General features: G+C 44.1%; 1 protein-coding gene across 2 annotated transcripts in view; it reads left to right on the top strand.

The window, feature by feature from the left end:
• The window catches only part of ALDOC (aldolase, fructose-bisphosphate C), a 36616-nt gene extending 18184 nt beyond the window's left edge, over positions 1-18432 (top strand). For both annotated transcript variants that reach the window (XM_073616768.1, XM_073616769.1), the window contains 5 exons: positions 10615-10775; positions 10877-10960; positions 12681-12855; positions 14785-14984; positions 17593-18432. In XM_073616768.1, the coding sequence (XP_073472869.1) occupies positions 10615-10775; positions 10877-10960; positions 12681-12855; positions 14785-14984; positions 17593-17688 (716 nt within the window). In that variant the 3' untranslated portion in view covers positions 17689-18432. The remainder of the gene's footprint in view (positions 1-10614; positions 10776-10876; positions 10961-12680; positions 12856-14784; positions 14985-17592) is intronic.
• The last annotated feature ends 1636 nt before the right edge of the window (positions 18433-20068 follow it).

The following is a 20068-nucleotide window of genomic DNA, read 5'->3' as shown; positions in this document are numbered from 1 at the left end:
AATGACTGGAGAGGGAGAGTACACAATACTTGCCCTACTTATGATTTGGAGTGATACACAATGGTTTGTCGTTTTTTACTGCTTCTCCAAGAGCAAGTCAGCTGATGCAATAGAAAGCATGTATTCCCTGTGCGACTGATCTCTTAACCCAAAGGATGTGTGAGAGATATTCTCTACTGGTAATTCTACAAATCTTTATAGATCTCTATCTTATCTTAATAAAATCAAGCTGGTAAAAATGTGGAATGCATATAAAAAAAAAATTAGGCAACCTTGCACTAGGATGATAATCCATTGGACCCAGCTAGTTAACCACTTCAATACCAGGCACTTTTGCCCCTTCCTGCCCAGGACAATTTTGAGCTTTCAGTGCTGTCGCACTTTGAATGACCATTGCGCGGTCATACAACACTGTACCCAAACTAAATTTTTTATCATTTTCTTCCCACAAATAGAGCTTTCTTTTGGTGGTATTTGATCACCTCTTCGGTTTTTATTTTTTGCTAAACAAACTAAAAAAAGACCAACATTTAAAAAAAAAAAAAAAACAAAAAAAACAAAAACATTTTTCTCTTGTTTCTGTTATAAAATTTTGTTTTCTCATTCACTGATGGGCACTGATGAGGTGGTACTGATTGACACTGTGATGGACACTGATATGTAGAATTGATGGGCACTGATATGTAGCACTGGGCACTGATGGGCAGCACTGATTGGGCAGGTACTGACAGGTTTTAATGCTGGACACTGTGATGGACACTGGCACTATGGTGGGCACTGATTTTCACTGTGGTGGGCACTGATTGGCACTTTATAGGGCACTGGCAGGGGGTTATGATGGGGCACTGACTGGGCACCAATTGGCAGCTTGTGGGTACATTTGATGGGGACTGTGCTGATAATCAATGTGCTGATAATCAGCACAGACCCCCCTCTGACAGGGAGAGCCGCTGAGGCTTCTTATCACGACCGGAGATGCAGTGTGTCAGACTGACACGCCGCACTCGCCGCGCTGCACACCCCCGTGGGTGTGTGCCGCCATATTATCCTGCTGGATGTCATATGACTCCCAGTCAGGATAACAGAACCACTTCCTGTTCCATTCTGTTATACACCGGGCAGGAAGTGGTTAAAGAACATTTAATCACTTGGGTTTCCTGAATGTAAGAGATAAGTACTGGAGGCAAACCCCCCTCCCCCCCCCCCCCCCCCCAAGAAAAAAAATGGAGCATGACCTACTGTTCTCCCCTGCCTGTATTATAAGCTATAACAGGCTGTCAAAATTACAGCCAGGAATTACTTTGTATGAGAGCAGGAGCGGCTGACAAAATGCAGCACTTCTGTGTAAAGTGACACTTGCATATAGTCTGCAAATGTCATTAAACACATTGTAACAATATATTGTTTCATCGTTTTTTATTTCATTCATTTGTAGATCAAAGGTTTGACCTTTTTTGATCTACATTGACATCAGCTTAAGAAAACCATAAAATTGTAGAATACATGTATTCCTTTTTAGCTCCTTTTTAATAAGCAGCATTAAAGCCTGACATAAATAACAAGCTAGGTTTTTTTTTTTAAAAGCTGGCAATATTGTCAATTTAATCTTACAAAAATCATACATATGCAAACCCTGGCAGGATGAACTGTTTAAAGACAAGTGGGCAGGATGGTGGGCATTTCACATGTGCTGCCAATGCGTGTCTGTGCCGAGATAGCAGGACACATCCATGTAGTACTGGGGAAGGGATGAGCGCACACGTTAGGGTGGCTCCATAGAGAGCTGGCTAGTAATAGGAGCCACGGCAGATAAGGAAGTCGGGCTCTGCAACAAAACAAATGAATCGCTGGCTGGAATCAAGAAACTGTAAATCTAATGAATGAACATGCCATAAAAAATGTACTGGTATACATTAAGGCTGGGTTCACACTGCTGCGGTGTGGGAACGCAGCGAATTTACTGCGGGTTCCCGCATCGCACCAACTCGCACGGCAGTTCACACTGCCATATGCGAACTGCTGGGGAGTGTCATACAATGTTAATGACACCCCTAGTTCAGCCCGCATATCGCAATGCGAACTGACAATTCGGACATTTTCGGATCGCATAGGTGTGAACACCTATGCGATCCGATTTTGGTCCGAACAAAAAAAAGGGTCCTGTGCGAGTTTGGACCGAATGCGGTGCGATATCAGCCATACTATCTGTATGGCTGATATCGCACAGCACAGACATCGCATGTGATGTGAACAGCAGTGCGCTGCGAATCACATGCAATGTCTGCCACCGCAGCAGTGTGAACCCAGCCTTATGAAGAAAGATAATTTATTTTCAGTGTTTTTATAGCTGCAACAAAAGGAGACCGGGTGTGTGGTGTCTGTTTTTGTTTGTTTGTTTGGTTTTTTTTTTGTTTTTTTTTTGTTTTTTTTTTATATATAATAAAACCAGTGGTGATTTTAAATACCACCAAAAGAAAGCTCTGTATTCAAAAAATTGTATGCAATTCATTTGGATACAGTGTTGCACGACCGAGTAATTGTCAATCAAAATATCAATGTTGAAAAATTGCCTGGACAGGAAGTGGGTTAAGTTGGCGGAGTGTGATGCAATGCTTGACCTTCCCGTTTATAGACTCACCCAGTTATGGGGGGGAGAAAAACCTGAAAGTATACTGAGGTGTCTGGTGACCAAATACAACCTGAAAAATGGTACACAATGATTATTAAAGCAATATAATTAGAGTTGCCGCCTCATCCCTTTAAACCTGAACACAACGGAAAATTTATATCAAATACTTACCGTAATTTTCCTTTCCTGATAGGCTCCATGGCAGCATACGTGTGGGTAGGCTCCGCCTCCATAACTACCCAATAGGACCCCTCTCCCATAAATCTTTGCTCTAGGCTGCTATCCATGTTCCGTAACTAGCCTACTCCAGACATTTGGGAGGGACTCCTTGTGCCATGGAGCCTATCAGGAAAGGAAAATTACGGTAAGTATTTGATATAAATTTTCCGTTTTCCTAAAATGCTCCATGGCAGCATATATGTGGGGAAATAACTTGCCAAAACACACCCGGGTGGGCAAAAATGTTTGAGCAAAGAAACCAAATTTATTTTACATTGTCAACCGACAATACTTGTAAACCAAAATTAATGGAAGACAGAGCAGCAGGCTCAACACAGTAGTGGGAGACAAATGTGTTAATAGAAGGCCAAGAAGCCGCTCTACAAATGATTTCAGGCGCGACATGCCGAGAAGCTGCCCACGAGGTCGAGATACTCCTGGTCGAATGAGCTGTCACTGCCTCTGGAGGAGCCAAGCCCTTTGCCTTGTATGCCCTTTGAATTGTCTGCACAATCCAAGAAGAAATTGATCTGACCGAAGCTCACATTCCCTTGTTTTAACCATGGAGAAGGACGAAAAGAAATTCTGTTTGTCTGAATGGAGTCGTGACCTCCAGATATTGTTTTAGAGTGTGGCCTACGTCAGGTGGATGAACATCCCGATTATCCGTTGTTCTGAAAGTAGGAAGTACAATTTCTTGGTTTTCATGAAAGACTGAGGTCACTTTAGGGTTTGACCCTAGCATGGGAATCAACACTACCCTGTCTGGAAAGAAGGTCAGAAAAGGTTCTTCTGAACCTAGATTTCTAATCTCCGACACTCTTTTAGCTGAAGTCACAGCTACTAAGAAGGTGGTCTTGAGCGTGAGGTCTCTCATGGAAAGAGGTTTGTCAGGATCTGATCTGAGATTGGAGAGAAAATCCAAGACAATAGGGAGGTCCCATTTGGGAAACCTAGGTCTTCTTTGAGGTTTAAGCCTGATAGCTCCTTTAAAGAATTGACGAACTAATGCGTGATTTGCCCAAGATTCTCCTGTGAAGGCCGAGATGGCTGAAACTTGAACTCATAGTGAGCTGACTGCTAAGGATAGGTCAAGCCCTGATTGTAGAAAATTTAGAATGTCCTGTACTGCTGGAGAGTTACAAGGATTTGACCTGGAAGACATATGATCAGTGAATTTAGACCATATACGTTCGAATACCCTATTAGTACTTCCCCTCCTGGCACTAAGAAGAGAATAGTTTCTTCAGGAAAACCTAGAGATTCAAGCCTTTCCCTCTCAAGAACCACACCCTGAGGTGTAGGCAAGATGGGCATGGGTGTAACGTCGTGCCTTGAGACAGTAGATCCGGCCTGAGAGGAAGGGGAACTGGGTCTTGATAACTGAGGAGCGATAACAGAGGAAACCACGGCCTGTTGGGCCAGAAAGGAATCACTGCAATGATCTCCACCTTCTCTGTTCTGAGCCTCCGGAGAAATTGAAGAATCACCGGTACCGGATGGAAGGCATAAGCCCTCTGAAACCTCCACTGATCTGAGAGAGCATCTATTCCATATGCCTGAGGGTCTCTGAACCTCGAATAATATCTGGGCATTTTGTGATTGCATGGGGAAGCAAACAGATCAACCTCTGGAAGTACTTCCAGGGTCAGAAGCCACTCGAATACCTCTCTGTGGAGAGACCACTCGTTGTCCATTTGAACCCGCAAGAGGAAGTCTGCCTGTACATTTTGAATCCCCGGAATGTAAACTGCCCGAGATGTTAGGCACATACTTATGAGCCCAGCTCATTATTGGCTCCACCTTTTTGTAACAGAGACCAGCTGCGAGCTCCACCTTGCTTCTTTATGTAAGCCACCGCGGTTGTATTGTCCAACCTTAGCATTACTGATGAATCCTTTATTAGATGGTGAAATGACAGGAGTGCCTGAAAGGCGGCTCTCAGCTCCAGAATGTTGGAGACAATCCCTTGAGCAGGGAAAATCAATCGGCCCTGAGCCACTTCTGAAAGGCAGTGAGCACCCCAACCCCGATTGCTGGCATCTGATGTTAATGTGACCCATGAGATGGGAATGATTGAATGGTGATTGCGCAGATTTTTCCCTTGAAGCCACCAAAGGAGATACGTTCTCATGGTTGGAGTAAGGTGTATGCGCTGGACTTGGCTGGAAGAATCCCATTGTTGAAGGAACCCTTTTTGGAAGGGTTGTGTATGCCATTGGGCCCACTTCACCATAGGAATGGTGGCTGTCATCATGCCAATTACTTTCAGGCATTGGAGAGCGGAAAGGTGAGATGACGCAAGGGCTGCGTGTATTCTGTCTCGAATCACTCCAATCTTCTCCTCTGGAAGGGAGATGGTGCCTTCCAATGTGTTGAAGTGTGCCCCTAGAAACACCAGGGATTGAGTTGGCTCTAGATGGCTCTTCTCTAAATTCAGAAGCCACCCAAATTCCTGCAGGGTGGAGATGACTAAGCTCTTGTGCTCTAAAAGTTGATCTTTCTTCTGAGCTAGGAGAAGTAGGTCGTCTAAATAGTGGTGGAGACGAACCCCCTTGATGCGAAGTAGAGCTACAACAGACAAAAGGACCTTGGAGAAGACCCGAGGTGACGTTGTTAGGCCGAAGGGTAGATATGTAAACTGCAGATGCTGGTTGCCTACCACAAAGCGGAGGAATTGTTGGAAATCTGTTGCCACTGGCACATAAAAGTACGCATCTTTTAGATCGATTGAAATCATCCAATCCCCCAGATGTACTGATTGTTGAATCGTAAGTAAAGATTCCATTTTGAATTTTTCCTTTCGGATAAAGGAATTGAGATGGGTTAAGTGTTTTACTGGCCTCCATGTACCGTTTTTTTCTTCTGTATCATGAACAGAGGAGAATACATGCCTTTGCCTCGTTCGTTTTCTGGAACAGGGACGGCTGCGCCTTGATCCAATAAAGAATTCACGTAGGTTAACAGGACCTGCTTTTTCTCTTCTGAACCTGGAAGAGATGTGGGGTATTGTTGAAGACCCACTTGTGACCGGAGGAGACCGTCCTGATGGTCCAGTAATCCCAGATTGAGGCCGCCCAGACATGCCCCAAGTGGCGAAGACGAGCCCCCACCTGGCATACCTGAGCGGGCCCAATCTCAAAAGGACTTAGTGGAGTCCTGGTTGCCAGAGGAACCACCTTTTGTGGGTTTCTTAAAGGAGGACTGCCTGGATTTCCAGGACCTTGAAAACTCCCGACCAGGTCTGTAGCTGCGCGCTTCCCTAGCGCGATCAGAATTTTGTCTTCTAGGAAAATTGCGTCTCTGATTTTGTAGATGTCTGTCTTGAGGGAGGAAACCAGACTTCAATAGAGGCCTCCCCAAGAAAGGCTGATGCCAGCCTGATCTCCTGGATAGGAGAATCTTTCGCTGTTTCAGTAGAGATACCTCTTAGGAACCGCATTATCAGACCAAGATTCCAAAGCTTTGGAGACTGCAGCTATCGCAAGTACTGGCTTACATGCCATTCCTGATGTCAGGTAGACCCTTTAAATCTGAATCAATTCGTCTTTCCAAAGGGTCTTTAAAAGATACAGTATCCTCTAAGGGGAGTGTTACATATCTTGCTAGTCTCATCAGTGCTGCATCCACTAAAGGAGCTGACTCAAGGTGCTTTACTTCCTCTTCCTTAAAAGGATATAGTTTCAAGACCTTTGACTGCATGGAACTCTTCTTGTCCATCTTGCTCCATTCCTCAGAAATGATATTGCCCAGCTCAGAGAGAAAAGGAAAATATTGACGCTCCTTATTGAGCTGCTTGAAAAACTTTCTCTGTTTTGGGGGGGGAAGTAACTGGATCTTCCCACTTCAGGGCCTCTTTTACTGCCTTCACCAAAGAAGGGACTAAAGCATATTCAAACCCCACGCCAGGATCTTCCAGATCCGATTCGCTGTCTAAAACAGGAGCAGAAGGGTGATTTGGCTGGGAAGACTCCCATGTCTCATGTACAGAACCCTCACCCACTGGAGGGCATAATGGGTCTGATGGTGAATCACAGGGCTGTTGAGCCTCTCTTTCCTGTAGAGATTCTTTCACAACCCGTCTCACCATAGATTCTAAACGCTGGTCTGCACCATCCCTCTCATCTGCACCATCCCTCTCATCTGCAGCTTTAGAGAAGCAGTGATCACAGAGAGATTTGTCTCCTGGAACAGGCATCCTGCACCCCCAGCATGATTTTCCTGATATCTTGCTAGAGTGAGATGAAGGGGGGTGAGAAGGATCTTTATTGCCCTGTTCAGATCTGGAAGGAGATCTATGATGGCTAGACCTGGAGGAAGATTGCCGGTGGTGTGATTTTGATGATCCACTTCCTTTATGGGAACTACGGTGTGGATCATACCTAGGAGGGCTGTGAGAAAAGAAGCACAGAAAAGATAGAGACAGAAATCAGCTGGTGTCCTAAAATCCTACTCTCAATCCTTGTACAGGTAGAAAAGCATAACTGCAAACATACCTGCTACAAGCGGGCTGGCCACTAGGGGGCAGTGAGGAGTCCATAGTGTCAACACAATAGGAAACTGCAGAGACAGATTCACACATCAGCTGGCTTGACAAACGACCTCATACCCAGACAATAGAGATTGTCTTACCTTGAACCACCAAGATAGTTGCCCCGGGAAGTCGTCGTATCCCCCACGATCATTCCCGGGGCTCTGTAAGCTTTCCACAGCAAAAGTGGCGCCCGTGACATCATCGCCGATGTCAGACGCGAGACGCTCGCGCGCATGCGCGAACCAAGCCTCGACTTTGTATCTGATCCGCGCATGCGCAGAGTGCACGCCGGTACCCGGAAATGAAACGAGAGCGGCTGCTGGAACGCAGGAAGTGACTGTACCAGCTTGGACACCAGTGATGGGAAATAAACACACAGAAAAGGTACCAACAACACATAAACACTGCTGCCATGTATATAAATTTGAAAACTTACCCCTCCACCTACGATCCCCTGGGCCGAGGAACCGCCATCCACACACACACACCGGACTTGGCAGCAGATAATGGTCGCCTGAAACATTAGGCAAACAGACCGTGCGCACATAGATGAACTGATCCAATCTTCAGCGCTACTCTGCTATACACTCCATACCCTGCTTAACAGTCAGGAGGAATCTTTGGCACTCGGCTGAATCGATCGTAGGGAGGTTTATCTTCAGGTAGGAGAACCAACACCTGGTCCTACGGAGGAGGACAAAAAAGGAACATGGATAGCAGCCTAGAGCAAAGATTTATGGGAGAGGGATCCTATTGGGTAGTTATGGAGGTGGAGCCTACACACACGTATGCTGCCATGGAGCATGTCAGGAAATATGAATTACATAGGTTCTGAGACTAATGCAGATAAGGCACCAAGTGAATTTAATTACCACATTAATCAGCCACAGAACCTGTGTAATATGTGTTCGGTTTTAAAAGAATGAGGTGGCAACCCTAAATAATATAATGGTTTGGTTTTAATAAAATTAAGCTGGATATATATATATATATATATATATATATATATATATATATATATATATATATATATATATATATATATATATATATATATATATATATATATATATATATATATATATATATATATATATATATATATATATATTATATTATCAATTTCATTCGGTCTGTGGACAGGACAAAAGAAATTGAACAGATTTTCTGCTGAACTCTTTTATTCTGACAGCCTATGCTGTGATAATGTAAATTGTGTGAGAAAACACAGGTCAGCCATGTTGTTCATAAGTCAGCCATGACAGTTTGTAGAATAGACACATAATAGCTGTGGTCCCCTTTCCATAATTCCAGGAGGGCAGCTTCTGCAACTCAAACTTTTAGCTGCATTCAAACCACCCTTGTCTGTTAATAGGGTTAAGAGACTGCTGTGTCCTACTAATGTACAAAGCATGGTAAACAGATAAACTTTTGATTTAGCCCATCGTAAACCACATTTTAACAGGACAAGACACATCCCAGGCTGGCTCTTTTAAGCCATCAAAAAACGTCAAGTTTCAGGCTTACGTAATTTACAATATTGCGCAGCAATGCATCCTAGCTAAAACTATTGGACTAATTACTGGTCGTAAATAGTTTAGCTGGAGTAGTTGGTGAATGCACATTTTTGTTTTTTGTTTTTTTTTGTTTTGTTTTGTTTTTTTTCATAACTCCTGAGCTGGTAATAGTACAACCAGAAAGTGGTCAGATCATTTCTGTCCACAACCTCCTCCAGGGACCAGAAAAGAGCCTGCATCAGTAGTCTGGAGCTCTTTTTTTTACCATCAGACAAACATCTGCCAAGATCTACGAGAGCCACAAATCCATCTGGCTCATGGACTAGTCTTTGCTGAACTCGGAACCAGGCTACCCCCCCGCCCAGCTCCCATGTCACTGGATTTTCATTTTTAAAACCTCTGTTTTTCAGTTGCATTTTTATAGTCCCTTTTTGTTTTTTGTGGGGTGTTTTCTTTTTTTCCTTTTTGTAATCCCTTCTTGTTCTGTAAGTCTTTAGTTTGCACCGTTGTTTCCGCATGTAAGGTGTGTTTTTTTTGTTTTTTTTTTTTTGTTTTTTTTTTTAATTGGACGATATTTTGGAATAGTTTGTTTAATATTGTCTCCAATGCATTAAGCCAGAACTTAAAGGGGTTGTAAAGGTTTGTGGGTTTTTTTTAAATGACAAACCTGGTATACTTGCCTCCTATGTGCAAAACCCTTGCACATGAGTGGCCCTGATCTTCCTCTTCTGGGGTCCCCCCCAGCAGTGCTCCTGGCTCCTCCCCCGCATCGAGTGCCCCACGTTGCAAGGGGGCACCCGTGCTCCCCGAGTCCTGCTGCTGCATCCATTGATAGTGGGAACCAATGGCTGCTGTTGGTATCAATCTATCTAATGAGGACCCGAGACAGGGGCTAGAGCTGCTGGGCTAGTTCTTGTGGCTGGAAAGATTGGGTTTAGGTAAGTAAAAGAGGGGGGGGGGGGATCTGGGCGGCTGCCTAGTGCAGAAGGTTTTTCACCTGAATACATTCTGGTGGAAAAACCTTGAGGGTTTACAAATTACAACCCCTTTAAGAATCCACATTACTGTCTACTATATGGTAATGCTCTGGATATTCCTGTCTGTGGCGACTGTGGGTATTTATGGACCTGTATTAAGTCATAATTATTATTGTGAACATTGATGTTTATGCTAAATATCTGCTGGCAGTAGTTTGGAAGTATAAAAAGAGTTACCTGCATAGTTAACTGAACCTATGATCTCTCTGTCTGCTGCCACTTAGATTGTGGTTCCACAAGCTACAAAACCTTTGTGCTGGATGAGTGTGTCGTGCGTCAGTGAACTATGCAGTACAGTCTGCTAAATACCATGTCACATTTGGGTACTACCACTGCTTCCAAAACGCATGCAACAATGAATTAATGCATACAGAGGCTGCATTGTTTATGTATTTTCTTTCTGCCTGGAGTTCAGCTTTAAAATGTTATATATAGGACTAAGGCATTGGTAGCTGACTCTCAATTAGTCTTCACGTGAAAATTTTAGAGTTTGGGATTAGACTTGGGTGTGGACCTTGCTATTGTCCATAAGCTATATTCTTAGTCCCCCCCCCTTTTTTTTTTTTTTTTTTTTTTTTTTTTTTTTTATTTCTGTAAGGTGTTCAGAAGAATGTCATGCACTGCCCCCACCTGTAGGTCCAGCTGCCAGATCAGTTAACACCTTGCTTTGTTTTCTAGGTTTGGATGGCTTGTCAGAGCGTTGTGCCCAATACAAGAAGGATGGTGCTGACTTTGCAAAGTGGAGATGCGTATTGAAAATTAGTGAGCACACCCCCTCTTCACTGGCCATCATGGAAAATGCCAATGTCCTAGCTCGCTATGCAAGCATTTGCCAGCAGGTGAATGGGCTATTTTGTACGGCAACACAGAGAATACAGGATGGTATTGTTAATGACAAAAGTCATCAGAATAACCGGTTCTCAATGTATCCTTCTTGCAGAATGGTATTGTTCCCATTGTGGAGCCAGAAATTCTTCCTGATGGAGATCATGACCTGAAACGCTGCCAGTATGTCACTGAAAAGGTCAGTACGGCCTGATCTGCCTGCTGGTTTAAAAGTTCTAAAGAACTAGATCTGATATGTATACACTGGACAAGAGACGTTTGCTTCCCTTCCCTTTTTTTTTTTTTTTTTTTGTGTCTGTACTTTTAATCCATACTGCTTAGAGCAGTGGTCTCCAAACTGTGGCCTGAGGGCCGGATGTGGCCCTTTGTTTGCATTTATCCGGCTCTTGGGGCACTTTCTCCCACTGACACAAAAGTACAAGGAGGTACTATTCCTCCCACTGATGCCAATGATGGGGTGCTATTCCTCCAAGTTTCAACAAAGATGGGGCTTTCTTCCTCCACACACTGACCACTATGTCTGGGCAATTGTGTACTCCCAACAATGCTGGGACATTTTCTTCTTCCATTGACCACAGTCTGACCCCCCTCAAGTCTTAAGCACCGTAAACGGGCCCTTTATTTGGAAAGTTTGGCGACCATGGCTTAGAGTAATGACCAAGGTCTTCTTTGTAACATGATTATTCAGTCTACAGTGGAACGGCACATAGATGCAAAAAGCTGAGTTGTATTTCTACTATTGCACAGTACTAAAAATGACACTTTAAAGAATCTTACAAAATTTTTTAAAATTACATTTTTATGTTACTCTAAATATTTTATTTTTCCTATGTGTGTTTTCACAAATGTGTATTTTATAAATCATCAGTCTTTATTATTTTCCATTTCTTCCATCTGAACTACTTTGTTAATCCTGCCAGGCCTCTTTCTTCCCTTTTCCAAATTGACCACATGAAGCACAGCAACTGATCTGTGTTGGTGTGGTCAGTTTTCATCCTTTTGGCTGGCCATTCAGAGGTACAGGACATGTCTCTATTTTCAGGGGTCCTCAAACTACGGCCTGTGCATCGGATATAGCCCGCCAAGGTCCCTACCATGGGGCCCGCTCCCGCAAGCCTCCGCGTTCGCAAGCCTTCTTGGCAGCTGTCATCAGTGAACAGTGGAGAGCAGGAGGCAGCTTGGCTCAGAACAGAGGGCAGGAGAAGGAGCTGCCCAAATTAACTTCTGAAGATAGACTGCAGGTGATCGGTTGCTGGGACAAAGGGCGGACCTAAGCAACCAATCACCAGCTTGCTAATATGGAAAGTCACCCTGCTGTCTCTTGCTCCTGGCCTCTGTCCAGAACTGTACTGCCTTCTGCTCTTGGCTGTGAGGTAGGACACTGCTATGGGGGAAAGGGGGGCAGAGGGCGTGTGTGTGTGTGTGTGTGTGTGGCAGAGGACACTGTTATGGGCAGGGCCACCCCCATAGTGTCCTTTACCACCCTTCACATTACCCTCTCCCCCGATCCCTGCACTCTGAATCTAATGCACTCCTGATCCCTGCGTTCTGCATAGGAATTAGTTCATATTTTTTTCAAACTATAGTCCACCCCCAACAGTCTGAGGGACAGTGAACTGGTCCCCTGTTTAAAAAGTTTGAGGACCCCTGCTCTATTGGGTAGTTTACCCACTATGCCCCCTGACCAATTTGTCCAGTTGCAGCCTGCTTCTGGCACACACCCCCTCCCAATCAGTCTGCCTTTTGAACATGCCCCCTGCTTGCACCTTGCTTCAGCCCTGAATAGACTAGGTAGTACAGTGTGGTGTCTGCATAGTTATAAATGTATTAGAAAGTGTCAATAACATTGTAGGTTCACAATTACTTTAACAGTTGAACCAAAGATCTCCTCTTTTTAGGTTCTAGCTGCAGTCTACAAGGCTCTAAGCGACCATCACATTTATCTGGAGGGCACACTACTGAAACCAAACATGGTAACTGCTGGCCATGCCTGCCCCAAGAAATACACTGCTGAAGAGATCTCCATGGCAACTGTGACAGCACTTCGCCGCACTGTACCACCTGCTGTTCCAGGTAAAACTAAGTGGTGTGTGTGGTTCCCCCACTGAGACTTTGCCTATGGTATGGAAAATTAAAATAAATTGTAAATATATTTGCACATACTATTTTACTTTGGTCCCACAAATTATTAATTCTGCCAGTGCAGTCCACTTTATGTATCTTCATTTAGAGCTGGTTCACACAGGGGCAGCACGACTTGCAGTGCGACTGCCTTAGGCGACCTGCACACGACTTCAGCGGCGGCTTACAAAATGACTTCTGTATAGAAGTCAATGCAAGTCGCCCTTAAGTTGTCCCAAAGTAGTACAGGAACCTTTTTCTAAATCGGAGCGACTTGAGTCGTTTCTATTAGAACGGTTCCATAGTACAGGACGGAGCGCGACTTGTCAGGCGGCTAAGTCGCCTGACAAGTTGCCCCTGTGTGAACCGAGTCTTAGTGTTGGGACAATGCTGCTGCATGGTTACTGAATTTAAAGTGTTGTCCCTCATGTGAGCTGGGCATTTTGCACTAGAGTGGGATGAGAAGATGTAGCAGGGGGTGTGGCTATCAGCATTTAATCCTACTGATTCACAAGTCTGCAATAGCTTGTCTCAAATCAGCAGCTGGCCTCACCTAGCACTGCTTTCTGGAATGGCAGCTGAAACCTCCCACTTTTTACTGTACTGTTTGGGTAATGTGTAAAGTCGCACAAATTAAGGATTGGGCTGACTCATGGGAGGTGACCTCTTTTCATGCATGTGTTAAAAAAAAAAAAAAAAATACAATACCAGGGAGAATGATTTGAAATGTTGGAACAAAGGTAAAGCTTCATCCGAGTGTACTAGATAAGGGCGACAGATCTATAATAGGAATTTGGAAGGCCAATTTACTGATTAGGGAGAAATACACAGTGCCTTCTAAGTGTAGCTTTAAAACAATCTTTATTCCAAAATGAGAATGTTACTCAAAGAAGTGGAATTGCTAGCGAAATAGCACTGTAGTAAGGTCCTGTCTATCAGTCTGGATGAGAAGCCGCCAGCAGGTGATGACCGGGTCCTGTAGATCCAGAGCGCCAGTGAATTACTTCCTGGTAGTGGTGGAACGCAGGATATGGAAGGCGACGCATTTGCGATGCATGTGCTACTTCTTCAGATGGCCCGAAGGAGTGCATGCTCCACAAACGTGTCGCCTCCCACCTAATTCCACTCCTTTAGTGAGTAACATTCTTATTTTGGATTAAAGGTTATTTTAAAGCTACGCTTTGAAGGCGCTGTGCAGGGGCATACCTAGAACATTTGGCACCTGGGGTGGATCCTATATCTGGCACCCCTCCCATCCGGCACCCCCCTTCACTGATCATGCCTGTACGCACTCAGCCCCTTTGTCACACCTCTATGCACGGGGAGGCCCTGTCACACCTCTATGCACGGGGAGGCCCTGTCACACCTCTATGCACGGGGAGGCCCTGTCACACCTCTATGCACGGGGAGGCCCTGTCACACCTCTATGCACGGGGAGGCCCTGTCACACCTCTATGCATAGGAGAGGAGATACAATCCAAAATATAGTACTGCAGTACACACGAAGGGCACATGCAGGAAGCAGCCAGAGGTGGCAGTAATGAGCCTGACTGAGCTGAATAACAGAGCAGCAGCTGCTGACTCACACGGATCTATAGAGAGCCAACACAGCTACAGAGCACCCGCCCTGCCCCATCACTGATAGCTAGCCTGACACCCCCAATGTGTGGCACCCAGGGCCTGCCCCACCATACGCCTCCCTCTCCCTCGAGTTGCTTCTTGCTCTGGACACAGCAGCCACTATGGTGGACTCTCTAGTTACATGGATTTTTATGGACTTTAAACCATGTCTGGAAGTAAAGCTCCTTCATTGTACCCAGTGTCTTTTTTAATTTACTGATTACTATACAGTCTAATGTCAATCCTACTTTTGTTCTACAGGTGTCACTTTCCTGTCTGGTGGACAAAGCGAGGAGGAAGCCACTATTAATCTGAATGCAATGAACAACTGTCCTCTTGCAAGACCTTGGGCTCTTACTTTCTCCTATGGACGTGCTCTCCAGGCCTCAGCACTGAATGCTTGGCGTGGCAAGAAGGAAAATGAGCATGCAGCTACAGAGGAGTTCTTGACACGTGCAGAGGTAATGTGTTCCTGAAGCTGGCCACACATATTACAAACTACATGCTCAATATAGGTTTGCTCACTGTACGTAACTCTAACATGTCTGGGCTCACACAAGACCCCCCTGATAAGCCGAGGTCAAGAGGGAGGCAGATTATGCCATAATCTCTATCTTGGACAGTTCTAGGAAGCATTTCTGTTCATTGATAAAAATACAAGGCATTTTCTGAATAGCACTAAGCCTGAAGTGCTTTATATCCAGCAGCAGACAAAGTCTTCAATACGGCTGCTCCCGCAACACAGCTCAGGTACTGTATACAGTTAATGCTGCTACAGTCTGTTACCACACACTTGCTGTAAATCGTTTGTTTTGAACCAGCTTACCTTAAACCTAAAGTTCTACTTAAACTTCCATTGTCTCCAATTCCCCTGACACACTTCTGTTTCAGTATTCACCTCCACCAAAGTTGTCAAGCAACTCAGGTCCAAGCGCTCATGGAGTAAACCAAGATGGAAAAAGTCCAATTAAACTAATTAAAAGCTGCTGTTATAAAAACAAGAAAACAATGATACAACACAATATACTCTCTTATAAGAAGGAAGTATTAACAGCGCTAATACTGAGCTTTAACAGTGTAATATACATGAGGTAGATGTTCATAAAACATATGAAAAATATATCTATAGGTATATATAAAGAGTCCAATGCTATGTATAAGAACCCACAGTCCCAAATGGATAGTTCATAATAAACTCAGAGCAGTGTAAAACACACTGATTATGTCAGCTGCATAGACTCAAAGGTATCATAAATAGTTCATTGCATGAAGAGGACAGTGATCATAATTAGAGAATATATTTCTTCTGGAGTGCAGCAACTAGACCATCACCACATGACGCGTGAAAAACCCTTATGGATGTGAGCTTACCAGAGGTAAGACAAAGACAAGCCTGTCAGCTCCTTTTCTCTCAAGGATGGGCTCCTCCACCTCCAGATTCCCTCAGTCCTCCTCAGTCAAGATCATGTATTAACATGTAGAAAAAATAGAAGAGGAGGCTCTCCATAGTGTAAAACAGTTTATTTATAACAAACCCACAGAGATTCCCCCCTTAAGCAATTGCGCTTACATAATAGAAGTAACAAACAGCTTTGACTTGTACAGCATCAGCTCACCACTGGTCGGAACTGAGAACGCCCACCAACCTCGATGAGTCCCGGGATGACGCTGCTTGTCTCTAGCTGGTAGGTCGTGTGGTCACGCCCACCACCTTCAGTCAGCCGGGCTGCTCACATTATTCCCTCTCAATTCCACTGTCTCAGGATAACTGACCAATTTTAGCAGGCCCGTTTCCTGGACACTGATGATACAGAGCTTGGCCTTCATGCTACTCTACAATTACTGTTTTGTAAATGGGTGCCAAATGTGTTCCAGGGCACGTTTCTGCACTACTGCCATTCACCTGTATGGTTATGACCATATGTTTTTAGTAATTATGGGGTAAATTCACTAAGCGTTAAATAACACTGAAAAAATGCGGTAAAATAACGCATTTGAAAACCATTGTTTTAAATGTTCATTTAGCTAAGAATTGTGCAATAAACTACTGTGGTAAAGTTTCCATAATTGCTGCATATTTTCATTCAGTAATTTATCGCATTGAGCTGGTTAAGAAGCTGGCCGCCATGTCCTTAATGGATGACACATCAGCGGGTTCCCTGCTGACAGCTGAATGTAAAGAAAACAAAACATGCCGGCAATTAAAAAAATCTGAAAAAAAAAAAACGTGCAGGTCCCCCCCCCTCCCCCAATGCATACCAGGCACTTCGGGTCATGTATAGATTTTAAGGGGAACCCCACGACAAAACCCCAAAAAGGCATGGGGTCCCCCCCCAAAAAAATCCATACCAGACCCTTATCCCAGCATGCAGCTCAGGAAAGGGCCACATGCCCTCAACATTGGGAGGGGGGGGGGGACCATGTTGATGGGGACAAGGGCCTCTTTCCTACAAACCTGGGCAGTGGTTGTGGGGGACTTTGGACAGGGGCTTATCAGAATCTGTAACCCCCCCTTTAACAAGGGGGCCCTCAGATCCCGCGCATGTTAATGAGTATGGGCTACATTGTACTTATTCACCAAAAAAAGTGTAAAAAGTAAGACACAACACGATTTTTTGACAAGTCCTTTAATAAAAACCCCCCGGGGTGTAGATGCATCATCAATGAGAGAGGGAGATCTAGCCCAAACGATGGCGCCAGCTCTGGCGTCTGACAGTTCTGAAATATCTAATGGGTGGGGTCCCCTGGTGACATCACAAAGTGGCCCTGCCCCCTTGTGACATCATCGGCCAAGGGCATGTTGGGGGTGACTCCTCCCCATGGCTATTTCAGAACTGTCAGATGGCAGAACAGGTAGACGACGAGAGCCTTTCTCGGGGCCGTAGTGCGTGAGGTGTGTGTGGTGTGTGTTTTTTTTTTTTTTGTTTTTTTTATTTGTTGAACAGAGAAAACACTGCTTTTAAAATGGTATATTTAGCAGACCGAAGCGGAACACATAACAAACTATATAACATAATGACGTCTGATATTTCTTTAATTGCATTATATTAATTTTTTTTTTTTTTATAGGCAAATTCCCTAGCGGCGTGTGGAAAGTATGAGCACAGCGGTGATGAATCAGGGGCAGCTAGTCAGTCCCTGTTCGTTGCTAATCATGCCTATTAAGCTTGGTAGCCATATGAGCACTGACCTGCAGAACACCACTCTGCTTCCTTCGTTCTTCAGCATTCACGTGGACATCCCCTGCAGCCAAAGCTTGGAATAACCACAGCCATTTGCCTCCCAGCCTCCCCCAGTAACATTACACTGCTAGTATAAGCTATCTTAAATACAATGATGGGGTCCAGCCTTTTGTCTTGCAGTGTAATGTATTTGGTTGTGTGTTAACTATTTTCATACTAGATCTTTTTATTTTTTACAGTCTTATTTTACAGGTCTAAGGATAGAGAATATATGGTAAAGCTATAAAAAAAAAAAGTATAATATTTAATTTACAAGTGGATAAGACTGACCTCTGCTGGACAGGAGAAGGATAGATGTTTTATGTAACAAATGACTTTTCATTGACCTAGTACACTGGAATAATTCCCCTGCACAATGTAGACACTATTGAACCCTTGGTAGTGTCTATTTTAGAACAGTCTCTTTCTCCAGTAACACTTTCACTCATCCAGGCACTGTTCTGTGGAAGGTCTTGCACTTTGTGGTACATCCATAGATTGCGTGGTTGTGCGCTACTTATAACTCTGGGAGGTAGATCCATCCTTTATGTACATTGGATGGTGTTAAAGTTCAGAAGCCCTTAACACTAGACGATAAGTTACTGCTGTGTATATTGTGAAATAGTGTCGTTATCTGTATGCAACTGATGTACCAAATAGATTAAAAAAAATTAATAAACCAGTGAAATGAAGTTTGTCTATTTTAAATAAGCCATAAATGTACAGGCATTGCTCCGCCACAGCTATTTGGCTTCACTGGATATTTCATGATGTGTATATGAGAGACTTTTACCAATAGCAAGTTGGACCCACTAAACTGCATGCAGAAAAAAATAGAATTAGGATTAGAGAAATGTATAAATTGACTAGATCCTCCTATTTTTTTGTTTTATAAAAAATCGGTCTACACATGTTACAATCGCCTTTTAGATTTACCAAAGCTATGAAATGTGAGAGCCTACGGAAACAATTCAGTCAATTCATGTCCCAATTATGCAGGCGCATTACTTACTGGTAGATAAGGAGATTATAGAATCCAATTCGTAACATGCATGGACATTGTAAGCCATTGGCTGAGATCGCTGATCGGAAGTTGGTCAGCTGCTGGTTTTCCAGCATGCTTGGCTGGTTTCTGTCGGACCGGCTGCCATACACACGGGCCAAGTGTCTGCTTTTTTTTTTTTTTTTTTATCTTTTATTTTGAACAGGCCAATGTGGCCCCGTACACAGCTGAATGTCGGGAGACGTCTGACATTTAGCCCATGTGTATGTCGGTCAGTCCAACATGCATGCTGGAGAACCAGCAGCCGACAGACTCCCAATCAGTGCTCTCAGGCAATGGCAGATCGGAGTGTTCTGGTGGGGGGCTGTCCCCCTGTCAGAACAGAACAGCTCAGCAGGGGCGATCTCTGAACTAACCTCACATAGTTAGTACAGCGGCTCTGACCGGAGTTGACAGCTGTGTGATGGTTTATTTATTTTTTCTTTCTGTTCAGCACGCGGGGTTGATTTGGGGAAAAAAAAAAAAACTGTACCCAGCTTTAAGGGTGATGTCTCATCTGAAAACTTTGAATCTATACTCTCAGCTGCGTGTAGCTTTAAGGGTGATGTCTCATCTGAAAACTTTGAATCTATACTCTCAGCTGCGTGTAGATTTTGGGAAAAGGTTTTCTTCCTTGTGCTCATGTAAAAATGAATACTATCTGCTGTCTTCAATTTCTGAAGTTGGTAGGTAAAAAAACAATCTCACCGGACACAGGCAATGTTCTCTCCTACAGGTAAAGTATTGTGGTTTTGACGGGATTGGCACTATTGATTCACTTATGATAATGGTGCACCTATTGGCTCCATTTTGAATAGAAGGGATTTGGCATATAGGAAACGGTCAGCACAGGCCCATCCATGGTAAGGGCGCATCTATTGACTTGGCGAATAGAGACATCGGCATAAGGAGTGCTGTCGGAAAATGTCCAGCAGGACCCCATCCACAGTGCTGACTACCCTGGCTTTTCTGAACTAGCACAAGCCTGCCGCTAGTGACTGCAGAGGAAAGTCAAATGTGTGATTTGCATGTGTTCTTGGTCTGTAACTCATAATGTATTTAGGATCTTGATGCAATATAACAACCAGGCAACTATCATATCTTAATTGTACAGGACACAGGCTGAGTATTCATAGACCCTGCTTTTATAGGGTTAAATCTTTAGGTGAATAGACACTGGCAAAGCTGTTGAGGACACTGATGCCCTGAACCATCTCTTGTCCCAGGGAGTAGTTGTGCCAGTACCCTACAAAATGGGTTCAAAGGATTCTATTCAAGCCTG

The sequence above is a fragment of the Aquarana catesbeiana genome, linkage group LG02 (assembly GCF_042186555.1).
Source record: "Aquarana catesbeiana isolate 2022-GZ linkage group LG02, ASM4218655v1, whole genome shotgun sequence".
Classification (NCBI taxonomy): Eukaryota; Metazoa; Chordata; class Amphibia; order Anura; family Ranidae; genus Aquarana; species Aquarana catesbeiana.
This window is presented reverse-complemented; position numbering and strand designations above follow the sequence as displayed.